Source organism: Podarcis raffonei, chromosome 8, assembly GCF_027172205.1.
Source record: "Podarcis raffonei isolate rPodRaf1 chromosome 8, rPodRaf1.pri, whole genome shotgun sequence".
Classification (NCBI taxonomy): domain Eukaryota; kingdom Metazoa; phylum Chordata; class Lepidosauria; order Squamata; family Lacertidae; genus Podarcis; species Podarcis raffonei.
In genome coordinates this window covers 83,337,679-83,349,890 of record NC_070609.1, presented here as the reverse complement: position 1 = coordinate 83,349,890, position 12,212 = coordinate 83,337,679, and the positions used below count along the sequence as shown (strand labels likewise).

The 12,212-nt window shown below is 48.5% G+C and overlaps 1 protein-coding gene across 2 annotated transcripts in view; it reads left to right on the top strand.

Moving 5' to 3' along the window:
- The window catches only part of SH2B3 (SH2B adaptor protein 3), a 71,829-nt gene extending 60,867 nt beyond the window's left edge, over nt 1-10,962 (top strand). For both annotated transcript variants that reach the window (XM_053401263.1, XM_053401262.1), the window contains exons 3-8: nt 422-532; nt 1,792-1,883; nt 5,910-6,004; nt 6,311-6,525; nt 7,614-7,785; nt 10,204-10,962. In XM_053401263.1, coding sequence (XP_053257238.1) covers nt 422-532; nt 1,792-1,883; nt 5,910-6,004; nt 6,311-6,525; nt 7,614-7,785; nt 10,204-10,514 — 996 coding nt within the window. In that variant the 3' untranslated portion in view covers nt 10,515-10,962. The remainder of the gene's footprint in view (nt 1-421; nt 533-1,791; nt 1,884-5,909; nt 6,005-6,310; nt 6,526-7,613; nt 7,786-10,203) is intronic.
- The last annotated feature ends 1,250 nt before the right edge of the window (nt 10,963-12,212 follow it).

Here is a 12,212-nt window from a genome sequence, read left to right as displayed (position 1 = left end):
TAACCAGAAGCAAACAAATACTTTAACGAATCAAATAATAAACCCTAAATGTTAGATCCAATTTTTTGGGACTCCTAGGACACGATCTCTGCTTCTCCAACCTGGAAATGTTCCAGATGTTTTTGACTATAGCTTTCACTAGGCAGGAGCTGCAGGGCTGATCCACAGTGCACTTCCAAAGCACATGACCCCCCCCAAAAAAAGAATCCTGCGAACTGCAGTTTCCCCCTCGCAGACCAATTCCCTGCACCCTACAGTTCCCAGGATTCTTTGGGGGCAAGATGTGTTTTGAATGTGCATTTGATGTGCCTTTCAATGTACGGTTCAGCTCTACCCGTAGTCCAGATCGTCTGAGGGATGCCTCGCTGGTGCAGCCAGTGCATGGACTCACCGCGGCTGCTTCTCCTGCCTCTCTCCGCAGAGTTCGAAGCCAAAGCTGCAGACCACGTGCTCAGAGATCCAAGAAATCCGTCCCTGCACTCGCCTGGAGATGCCGGACCACGCAGACACCTTTGTCCTCAAGATGCTGAAGGTATCCTTTTGCAGCTGCTGCACATATGGGAGGGAGAGACCCTTCAGGGGCGGCTGGAGGATGGATGGCGCCTAACAGATTGAGGTTCAATCCTGACAAGACAGAAGTACTGTTTTGGGGAGACAGGGAGCAGGCAGGTGTGGGGGCTTCCCTGGGTAACTGTGCCCCTGAAGGACCAGGTGTGCAGCTTGGGAGTCCATGGAGCTGTCCATGGAGGGCAGGTCAATTCTGTGTCCAGGGCAGCTGTCTACCAGCTCCATCTGGTACGCAGGCTGAGACCCTACCTGCCCACAGACTGTCTCTCCAGAGTGGTGCATGCTCTAGTTATCTCCCGCTTGGACTATTGCAATGCGCTCTACGTGGGGCTACCTTTGAAGGTGACCTGGAAACTACAACTAATCCAGAATGCACAGCTATACAGTGACTGGGAGTGGCTGCCGAGACCACATAACACTGGTCTTGAAAGACCTACATTGGCTCCCAGTACGTTTCCGAGCACAATTCAAAGTGTTTGTGCTGACCTTTAAAGCCCTCAACAGCCTCGGCCCAGTATACCTGAAGGAGTGTCTCCACCCCCATCATTCTGCCCGGACACTGAGGTCCAGCACTGAGGGCCTTCTGGCAGTTTCCTCCCTGCAAGAAGTGAGGTTACAGCGAACCAGGCAGAGGGCCTTCTCGGTAGTGGCACCTGCCCTGTGGAACGCCCTCCCATCAGATGTCAAAGAAATAAACAATATATGACGTTTAGAAGACATCTGAAGGCAGCCCTGTTTAGGGAGGTTTTTAATGTGTGACATTTTAATGTATTTTTAATCTATATTGGAAGCCGCCCAGAGTGGCTGGGGAAGCCCAGCCAGATGGGCGGAGTACAATTATTAATGTATTTTTAATCTCCTGTTGGAAGCCACCTAGAGTGGCTGGGGAAACCCAGCCAGATGGGCGGGGTATAAGTAATTTAATAATAATAATAATAATAATAATAATAATAATAATAATAATAATAATTTATTATTATTATTATTCCTGGGCAGTATATAACTCCTGTGCTCTGAGATCTTCACTGGATGCCAGTTTGCTACTAGGCCAAGCTGAAGGTGTTACTGTTAGTATATATGCATACTGACATACATTTTATGAAATTAATTAAAGGGTGTGGATATCCCATGGGGTTTTAAAGACGATCTGAACCTAGACAGCATTGCCTCAGCATTATGAAGAACTCCCAGTGTTTATCTTCTTTTTCTCTCCCCCTGCCACAGGTAAACACCTCCATGGATCTTGTATTTGAGGCAGGAGATGACCAGCAACTGCGTTCCTGGATGTGTGAAATTAAAGAGTGTCTCCATCGAGGGTGAGTTCTTGCCCCACTACTCTCTGTGCCAGGGCTGTGTGATGCAGTTCTCCAGGTGTTTGTTTTTTTAAAAAAGAGGATTTCTAGTCCCCGTGGCTGGAAGATAAGCTTGAATGTGTACAGCGATTCCTTGTGGAATATATGAAGCAAGGGAGGCATTGGGCTGCCTTGATTAGCAGATGCAGAACAAATTAGACACGACTATCTTTTAAACTGCAGACTCAAATGGTTACAGGGTCCACCTTTTCCTGGCGCAGATTTTCTTTCTCTCTTATTGCGCGGTGCGGATCCAGGTTCGCATGCTCAGAGTCTCCCGCGTTGACTTTTGCTTCATGTATTGCAGGCCGTAATCTAGGCCCTAAAAAGTGGTTCCAGGGCTGGCACAAAGCGAGCTCTGGACAGAAGGGATTGGAAGACAGGGAAGTGTGTAGGAATGTTTCCCCACCCCCAGTTTTCTCAGCACCTCATGAGGGCTAGAAACCTGCTTCTTTAAATAAACAAAAGCCCATCCTGAAACTTCCAACATTCAGCCTGATGGGTTGCCCACGAATTCTAGAGTTATGAGGGAGAAAAACTTTAGTCTATCCACTTTCTCCATGCCTGGCATAATTTATAACCTTCTATACTGTCTCTTGTTACTGACCTTTTCTCTAAAGTCCCAAACACGGCAGGCTTTCCTTATGGGGGATTCATACTATCCTCTTTATTGCCCTTTTTTATCTTTTTCCAACTCCACACTATCCTTTACTGGGTATTTCCTGTACTCTATAGCCTGGACTGACCTAGAGGTGAAAATGCCCTGAGTAAGGATGGCTTCTGTGATGAAAATAGCCACACCTGAAAGAAAGCCATGTGGGACAATGCAGGAAAGCTGAAGAATTATGTATCGGTTGAGGAATTCAATCTTTATTTCTGAACCTTTTCTTTTTAAAGATTCTGGGCCTTATGCCTCCAAATATTGGCTTTGAAGTGTGTGACTGATAAGTACTAAAATTTCTAAAGCTGGGAGAGGGGCCACATGAGATTGCCAGCGACGGGGTATAAAAACACAAAAATATGTACCATCATAACAAATACAATATAGCCCAGTTTAAAAGGCCATAGATTGTTAATTCAGTAAAAAGTCCTGATAGAATACACTTCTATCAGGTGTATTCTATCAGGTCTAAACTAGATGCATGCTCTAGTTATATCCCGCTTGGACTACTGCAATGCGCTCTACGTGGGGCTACCTTTGAAGGTGACCTGGAAATTACAACTAATCCTGAATGCGGCAGCCAGACTGGTGACTGGGAGCGGCCGCCGAGACCATATAACACTGGTCTTTAAAGACCTACATTGGCTCCCAGTACGTTTCCGAGCACAATTCAAAGTGTTGGTGCTGAAAAGCCCTAAATGGCCTCGGTCCAGTATATCTGAAGGAGCGTCTCCACCCCCATCGTTCTGCCCGGACACTGAGATCCATCACCGAGGGCCTTCTGGCGGTTCCCTCACTGTGAGAAGTGAGGTTACAAGGAACCAGGCAGAGGGCCTTCTCAGCAGTGGCGCCTGCCCTGTGGAACTCCCTCCCACCAGATGTCAAAGAAATAAACAATAACCGTATTTTTCGTCCTATAGGGCGCACCGATCCATAGGACGCACCTCGTTTTGGGGGGGAATGAATAAAAAAAATTATTTCCCCCCTCCAGCCGTGGCTGCAGCCCCAAGCCTTGCGCACACCTGCCCGAAGCATGGGGCGCCCTCCGGAGGGCACCCCGTGCTTCTGGCTTCCGGCTGCCGCCCCAAGCCTCTCGCGCCCGGCGGGACTATTCCGCCGGGCGTGAAAGGCTTGCGGACACCCGCCCGAAGCAGGGGGCGCCCTCCGGAGGGCGCCCCGTGCTTCAGGCTGCAGGCTGCTGCCCGCAAGCCTTGTGAGCCCGCGGGAACTCCCGCCGGGCTTGCAAGGCTTGCGGATAGCTTCCTGAAGCCTGGAGAGCTAGAGGCATCGGTGCGCCCCGACCCCTCTCACTCTCCAGGCTTCAGCGAAAGCCTGCACTTGCCCCATAGGACACACACACATTTCCCCTTCATTTTTGGAGGGGGGAAAGTGCGTCCTATGGGGCGAAAAATACGGTATCTGACGTTTAGAAGGCATCTGAAGGCAGCCCTGTTTAGGGAAGTTTTTAGTGACTGATGTTTTAACGTATTTTTAATCTCTTGTTGGAAGCTGCCCAGAGTGGCTGGGGAAACTCAGCCGGATGGGCGGGGTATAAGTAATAAATAATTATTATTATTATTATTACTTGGACTGCGGAATCCATGTCCTTTCTGCACCTTGTCTTCTGCTTGGCTTGGGAAATTTGTTTTAAGCCCTGGAGTCCATAGGAAGCAAGAACTTCCACCAGGCTTCAGGAGAGCCCCACCGCCAGCCCCACAAGCTCGGGGGACAGCTGTCATCCCGCTGTCCCCCGACTTTGTTAGAAGGCTGGCGGGGGGGAGAAGCCTGCTCCTCCCTGTCGCCAGCCCTGCAAACTCGGGGGACAGCGGGGAGGTGCAGCGCGCCATCCCACTATCTCCTGATCTGGTTTGGAGCCTGGCGGAGGGCTTCCCCCTCCCCCAGCTCTGCAAGCTCCCAGAGCGATGCCAAAGCTGCGCACAGCTTCGGCATCGCTCTGGGTCCCGTTCTGGGGGCTGGGGTTGGGGGAAGCTCGGGGGGGGGAAGCCCCGCGCCTGGGGGGGGAATAAATTTTTTCCCCTTTATTCCCCCCCCCCCAAAAAAAATCTAGGTGCGTCCTATGGGCCGGTGCGTCCTATAGGGCGAAAAATAGGGTAATCTGTGTGTGCCCAAATAATTGTGCTGCACAAATCTCTTTCACACAAACACCTGTTCATGCACGGGGCAACTTGGACCTGTGTTCAGTGCAACGTGTGAATAAGCCTGTAATGCCAACAGTTTTCTTCCTCCTGCAAAGGTTATTTTCAAGGCAGGGGTTCCCAAATTCTGGTCTGGGGACGACCGGTGGCCCGCAAGCTGCACAGTGTGTTTGAAGAATGGTGGGAGCAGCGCATGAAATAGTCGTTTTGATTGCATTTTTATTGCTGCTTCTATTTCTTGCCTTGCATTTTGTTATTTATCGCAGTATTTTCCATTGCGTTCTACGGGACTAAAATGGGAATGCAATAAAATACAAAGTAATAAATAACAGGAGCAATGATGATAGCAATAATAATAATAATAATCCTACAATGTCTACAACAGCGTATCATGATTGCTACGACAAGCAGACAAATCAATAGGTGGTCAGCAATTTTCAAGTGATCTGTATAGGAAGAAAGAGTTTTGTAACCAACTCCAGGTGTTGGTTGGGAGGGTTAAGGCTAGTTTTTGAGGCAGGTCGTTGGCAAGGGGCAACCCTGTGAATGGCCCTGCCTTGGACTCAGGAGAAGGCTTAGTGATGTGGTCCCAACCCCTTCTCAAGTCCGTGGCTAGCCCCAAGTTCATGGCATCCTTTGCGGAGTGAGCAGGGCCACTAAATCTGGCCTCTTTGCTGGCCTTGCACCTCAGGCCTAACAGGAGCACCAATTCTGAGGCCGTCTATTGATGGCTTTTGCCACATGGCTTCATTTGCCTGGGTGTTCCATGTATTTGCTAACCATGTTTCCTATAAAAACTATAATAAAAGTATTACAATTCAACAGTAGTAAGGATGGATGTGAATACCTCATATTGCAAAACCCATTTCCATTCCAACCCTTCTGACCAATGTGTTTTCCTTCATCTTATAGGCTTGCTTACAAAGGCATTCAAAAAAGTCTCTTTCCTTTAAAGTATAGTGCCAGCAGACTCACCACTGCCTTACGCTGAGAGAAAACAATATGGTTTTTTTCCTGGAATTTCAAGTTTTCCAGTCCTCACCCCCATCAGGGAGCTTTTCCTTTTGCTTTTTTGCTTTTCTTTTGCCTTATCTTTTGTTGCTGGCCTTGGGGGCAGGGACTTTATCTGTCCTGTTGGTGTCTCACAATCAGAAAAATTCCCTCCTCTTTCAGGTCAGAAGGCGCCGATGTTGAGCTGATCTCGGACTCTCACTCGGAGGCTGTGACCGCAAGCCCCACGAACAGCAGCACAGACTCCCTGAACCAAGGTATTTGGGGCTCATCTGTAGCGAGGTCTGGGGTTGGAGGGGGCTCCTATCCTATGCCTTTCAAGAAAAAGTACCAAGAAACATCTGGTTGAGCAGTTCAAGCTCCTGGACTCTGGGGAACCAGCAGAAGGGAGTTCCACGATACTAACAAAGCTGCCTATTTTTTGTTTTGTGTTGCTAATTCTCTGGGTCTGCAAACTGTAAGCACTTGTGTGTGGTGCAGCATGCTTTTACCATAGCTGCCTTGAGCTTTTCTGGATGGAGAAACTGTTTAAAATGACAGCTGAGTCCTTCCCTCTCCCCTAGGGGCGATGCCACCCAGCCTCCCAGACCAGAACAGCCAGAAGACCGACCACTACCTGACATCCTTCCCCTGGTTCCATGGCCCCATTTCTCGAGTCAAAGCCGCTCAGCTGGTTCAGCACCAGGGCCTTGACGGACATGGGGTTTTCCTCATCCGACAGAGTGAAACCCGCAGGGGAGACTACGTCCTCACGTTCAACTTCCAAGGAAGAGCAAAGGTATAGCGTCTCTTGCTGAGGGGACTCCCTCTGTCACCAGTCAGAACGTTAGCAGGCGGGCTTTCATGGCCCAAAACTGGAGCACTGTTGTTATGTACTGAGTTGAATAGGATCCAAACTGCAGCAGTCTGATTGGTCCTAGAACAATAGGATCCAAAAGGCAGCAGTCTGATTGGTCCTAGAACAATAGGATTCAGAATGCAGCAGTCTGATTGGTCCTAGAACAATGCAGCAGTATGATTGGTTGGCAGGAACCACCCAATCATGCTCCAGATAGAAGTGAATCCACAACCTGATTGGCTTACAGTAGAATTCCGGAATTAGCCAATCATGTGCAGCCCATTGTGTAAATAATGTATATAAAGCAGATACTTTGAGGGGACATTCATTCATTCCTCCTCACCACTATGAGCTGAATAAAGAACATGAAATCACTTTGCGACTCTGAGTATATTTCAACTGTTGAAATCCCACTTGTACTTCATATCTAAATAGCTTTTTTTTTTTTAATGTCCAGGAGACTTGCGATAAGGCAGCCACATTCTGGGAGGATGTATTCAAACGAATTAGCTAACTGGACCAAAAATATTCAAAGGCGCAGAGTTAGCTTTACTTAATCTTTACCCAGGGGACAATATAAATCTGAATTTTAAGCCTCTTATTGGCCAGCTTCTGGAAATTCTTAGAGGATGGGGCATTGAACACATGGTCGAGATGTCTGGCATTTAGTGTTGATGGAAAATTAATTACTAAACAAAAAATAACAGGAGGAATGAAATGAAAAGACAGTCTTTTAGTGGATTGGTATACTTTTATTATGTTCAGTGCAAGAGAGGAGAATGCAATTAAAAGAGAGAGAAAAAAATGAGTTGGACTACAACTCTCATGGCAATGGCCATGCTGACTTGCGCTCATGGGATTTGTAGTCCAAGACATCAGGCTGGGGAAGGTTAGGCAGTGGGGTTTCCCCCGGTTCAGGTGATGGGATTTGCACAGGCCCTTCTGATCCTTGCTGAAACTTTTACATGACCTGTATGAATTGGCTGCTGTCGCTGACATGCGTCTTCCTGCTTCCTTTACCTTGGCAGCACCTACGGCTCTCCCTGACCGAGAGGGGCCAGTGTCGTGTCCAGCACCTGCACTTTGCCTCCATTTTGGACATGTTACACCACTTCCAGCGCTTCCCCATCCCCCTGGAGTGCGGAACGGCCTGCAACGTGCAGCTGTCCAGCTATGTAGTGGTTCTTCCACATGCACAAGGTAGGAGGCAGCTATGGCCTTTTCCAGCCACACTCGGCTTTAAGCAGGAAATAAGGAGCAGAGGCAGACAGATGCACAGACGGCTGGGGACTGAACTGGGGAACTTTCCTCTCTTCATCATGCTAAGGCTGCGATCACTGAACACTTACAGTTTAAGATTTTTACACCATCCTCTGTTTTCTGCCAACATCTATCAAGGTGAAAGTGCTGTTTTCTAGAATTCCTGCTGGAACAGCTTCTGCAGGCCTTGGAGAATTCTAAGGCTCTGTCCTCCTTGAATGAGGAAGGCAGCTGGCTTTGGACACCAGAGCTTGTGGTTTCCTTCCACTGTAATTTGGTGGGGGAAATCCCTTGCCATATCCTCCGCTCTCTTCTGCTTTTGATCACTCAGCTGGAAGGTGGAAGCCTCTGCCCGCTGAACTGAGCTGGGAAAAAAAGTGTGTGTGTGTGTGTGTTGTATAAAAAACAACAACCCAAATCACATCACCAACATATGATGCTTCTGCTTAGGTGCAAAGAGGAATGTGTGTTGCTTAGGGGTGACATAGCCTATTCCTGCTTTGCTGATACAGGAATTGGAAACAGAAAAGGAGGAAGCTCTTAGCACCACCAAGGAACACCTAGCTAGTTGCAGACATGGATGACCTCAAAGCAATCAGGTGCAGTAGTGTGAAAGTTAGCTAGTTCTTGGTTTCCTTTCTAGTCATGCCAGCAATGACTACTATAGGTCCATTCAGGGCTGGTAACTTTCAGAGTCTTGTCAAGAAGGGAGCAGAGTGCCTCACCTGCTATTTGGCTGCTTTCTGCGCTGCCCTTGCAGCTGTGGAGACATTGCAGCTTATCGTGGTTCCTGGAAACATGGAACCAGGCCATTGTGCCTATCCCCACTGTGGAGTTGTATGGAATGTCATATTTGGTGCTCTGTAAACACCAAAGGGAGACGGGTGGCGCTGTGGTCTAAACCACAGAGCCTAGGGCTTGCCAATCGGAAGGTTGGCAGTTCGAATCACCACGACGGGGTGAGCTCCCATTGTTCAGTCCCAGCTCCTGCCCACCTAGCAGTTCACATCAAAGTGCAAGTAGATAAATAGGTACTGCTCTGGCGGGAAGGTAAACGGCATTTCCATGCGCTGCTCTGGTTCGCCAGAAGCGGCTTAGTCATGCTGGCCACATGACCCGGAAGCTGTACGCCGGCTCCCTCGGCCAATAAAGCGAGATGAGCGCCGCAACCCCAGAGTCGTCCGCGACTGGACCTAACGGTCAGGGGTACCTTTACCTTTAAAGTAAACACAGGATTCTAGTCCTTACAGCTAACGGTACTTTTTAAAGAGTCGGTGGGTCGTGCCTCCTCAAATATCAGAAATGAATTGACACTGCCTTACATTTTCAATGGCTGAAGATGTGGTCAGGTGTCCCATATTAGAAACTTGCCCTAGCAAGACTGTAAAAAAAAGTGCATATACAGTGGTACCTCGGGTTAAGTACTTAATTCGTTCTGGAGGTCTGTTCTTAACCTGAAACTGTTCTTAACCTGAAGCACTACTTTAGCTAATGGGGCCTCCTGCTGCTGCTTCTTATCCTGAAGCAAAGTTCTTAACCTGAAGCAATATTTCTGGGTTAACGGAGTCTGTGTTGTTGTTTAGTCGTGTCCGACTCTTCGTGACCCCATGGACCAGAGCACGCCAGGCACCTCTGTCCTCCACTACCTCCCGCAGTTTGGTCAAACCCATGCTAGTAACCTCGAAAACAGAGTCTGTAACCTGAATACGGAGTCTGTAACCTGAAGCATATGTAACCCGAGGTACCACTGTAGTTCTATACCAAGTCCCATCTTACTTGCCTTTTTAGTTTAGAGAAAAGGCATAACAGGCGGCATGATAGAAGTGATAAAATTAGTAGTTTTAGCACTAGAACTTGCGGACATCCAGTGAAGCTGTATGTTGGAAGATTCATGGCAGGGAAAAGGAAGGACTTTGTCATACAGAATAAACTATGGAACTCTCTCCCACCGGAGGCAGTGATGGCCACGATCTTGGATGCCTTTAAAAGAGGACTGGACCATTTCATGGAGGGCTATCAATGGCTCCTTGCCATGATGGCTATGCTCTGCCTCCACAGTTGGCAACAGTAAAGCCACAGGAAGGGAAAGGGCTTGGGTGCTCGGGTCCTGCTTGTGGGCTGAGGCATTTGGTTAACCACTGTAAAGCCAAAATGCTGGACTAGATGGGCCGGTGGCCAGATCAGACTCTTATGATGCTCTTATTTGTTTGCATAATCTCTACAGAGTGCAGAATTTGGCTTGCCTGTTCAGCATGCGGTTCATGCCGCCCCTTCTGTGGAACGTCATATTCCCTTATGTCAGCATATTTTTAGGATATTCAGTGTAACTCCCCCTCATTTCTCTTCCTCCCAATTCAGGCTCCAGCAGCACAGTCCCACTCTCCCCCTCCGTCCACCGCTGCCACCCGGAATTCAGCCTTGTCCAGCTGAGCCCTTCTAGCTGCCCGCGGATCCACCTGGCCGACAACCTCCGGCAGAGCTCCTCAGTGGAGCAGATATTCCACCTGGTGCCCCCTCCAGAAGAGCTGGCCAGCGGCCTGTGGCCCAGCAGCCACCTGACCAGCCCATCCGCCACCCCTGCAACGCGCCAGTGGGACAATGATTACGAGATGGACTCACAAGGCAGGTCCCACCTGCGGGCGGTTAACAACCAGTATACATCCCTCTGACACAGCAGGATGGGGCAACAGCCTGCTTTTGCACAAGACTCTGGATAAATGTTTCAGAAAGCCATGGAAAAGACTTGTTCCTCTTGGCTACAGGCTCGTGCTGGGGCGAGGCAGCTGGGTACACTTGCCCCAAGCCTTGGAGGGCTAAGATGGCAGTGGGGGTTGGGGGGGTGTACCAGGGACCGGCTGCTTTTTTGTTTGAGTTTATAACTTTATTCTAACAAGACTCTGCCCCAGGCCTCAGGAAAGCTCTGCACATGCCTGCTTGGCTGTGTTGGTTTGTAAGATAGATTGATAACGCACTTCACTATGGATGTGACCCTTTGATTTGGCTTATTAAATGGCCTCTCTGTTAAGTTTTTTCACTCAATCCTCTCATCGGTTTTGCACATGGCTCTTCCTTTGCTTTAGGCTCCTAGCTTATTTTTGTTGCTACCGGTACATACAATATTTTTTGGTCTCCGTAACGATGTTCCTCCACTTGAGGAAAAGGGGAAATGTGTGGGCAGTAGAAGAAAAACCCCAGATCCAACTAGACTCAAGTAATTGATCTGATTTGCTCTTTCAATCTCCCGCCTCTCATTCTGTTGCTGAATGAAGGCAATTGAGCTCTCTTGAGCTGAGCTAATTTCTTGGCTCCCTTGGGAACTAAGGAAATCTGTGTTTTGTTTTTTAAAACTTAAGCTTCCTTCCAAGTAGGGTAATACAAACATAACCAGGTGGTTGTTGGAAGTAAAGGCAAGAGGAATAACCATGGCAGAAGGCCATCACCACTACCCCTGTGCACAATTTTTGGCCTTAAATATCTAAACACTCAGATCCATCAACCTTCATGCAGGCCTAAAACGATGTAAATGCACCACAAGTAAGACAGAGTCAACTGTTGTGGCTTCCCAGCAAGGAGCACAAGGTGTTCCTGTCTTGAGTAGGGCAGAGGAAGATCACACTTGTGGAGTGGATGAAAGTTCCTTTTAATAATCCCATCACTGCCCCTCATCTAGCCTAACATTGTGTACTCCAGATTGGCATAGCCTCTTCAGAGCCTCACCCATACCTGTGGTCCTTTAACTGGCTAATGGCAGAGAATGAGCCTTAGGACTCTCGCATGCATGCTACAACTGGGCTATGCCTCTCCACCTCTTTCCTGGCAACACAGATCTCCTTTCAACATCAGCTAGAGACACAGCAAGGGAAGGGTCAGGGAATAGCCTACAATTAATGGATTGGATGCTCATGAGCGAGTCAAAAGGAACTGAACCTACTAGGAAGCAGCTGGTCAGCTCGACTGGTCTGCTTGGTTTGGCATTATCTCAGTGGACCAGCTCTTCCAAAGACTCAAGCAGAGAGGTTTTCCCTGTTACGACATGGGACATTCCATCACTGAGCTATGAAATTATACGTTTTGAGGTTAAGATGACCTAGCCTCAAATAGCTGCTTCCTTCCAACCATTCCAGTGGGGAAAGGGGTCATCTTGCATCTCTGCCTTGCCCCATAGGGCTACTCTGGCCTTAAGTTGCTTAGCATCCCTAGTTCAAGCCCAACCGTGCAGCGCAGAATTATTCAAAACAGTCAATAGCTTCTGATCCATTTCCAAATCTGACTTCTTTGCTAATGCCGCACCAACCTTACGAGGGTTACAGGGATTTTTCCCTCCTCTAAAAAAAAATCCACAGCAGCTCCCTTTAAGCAGTTTCAAA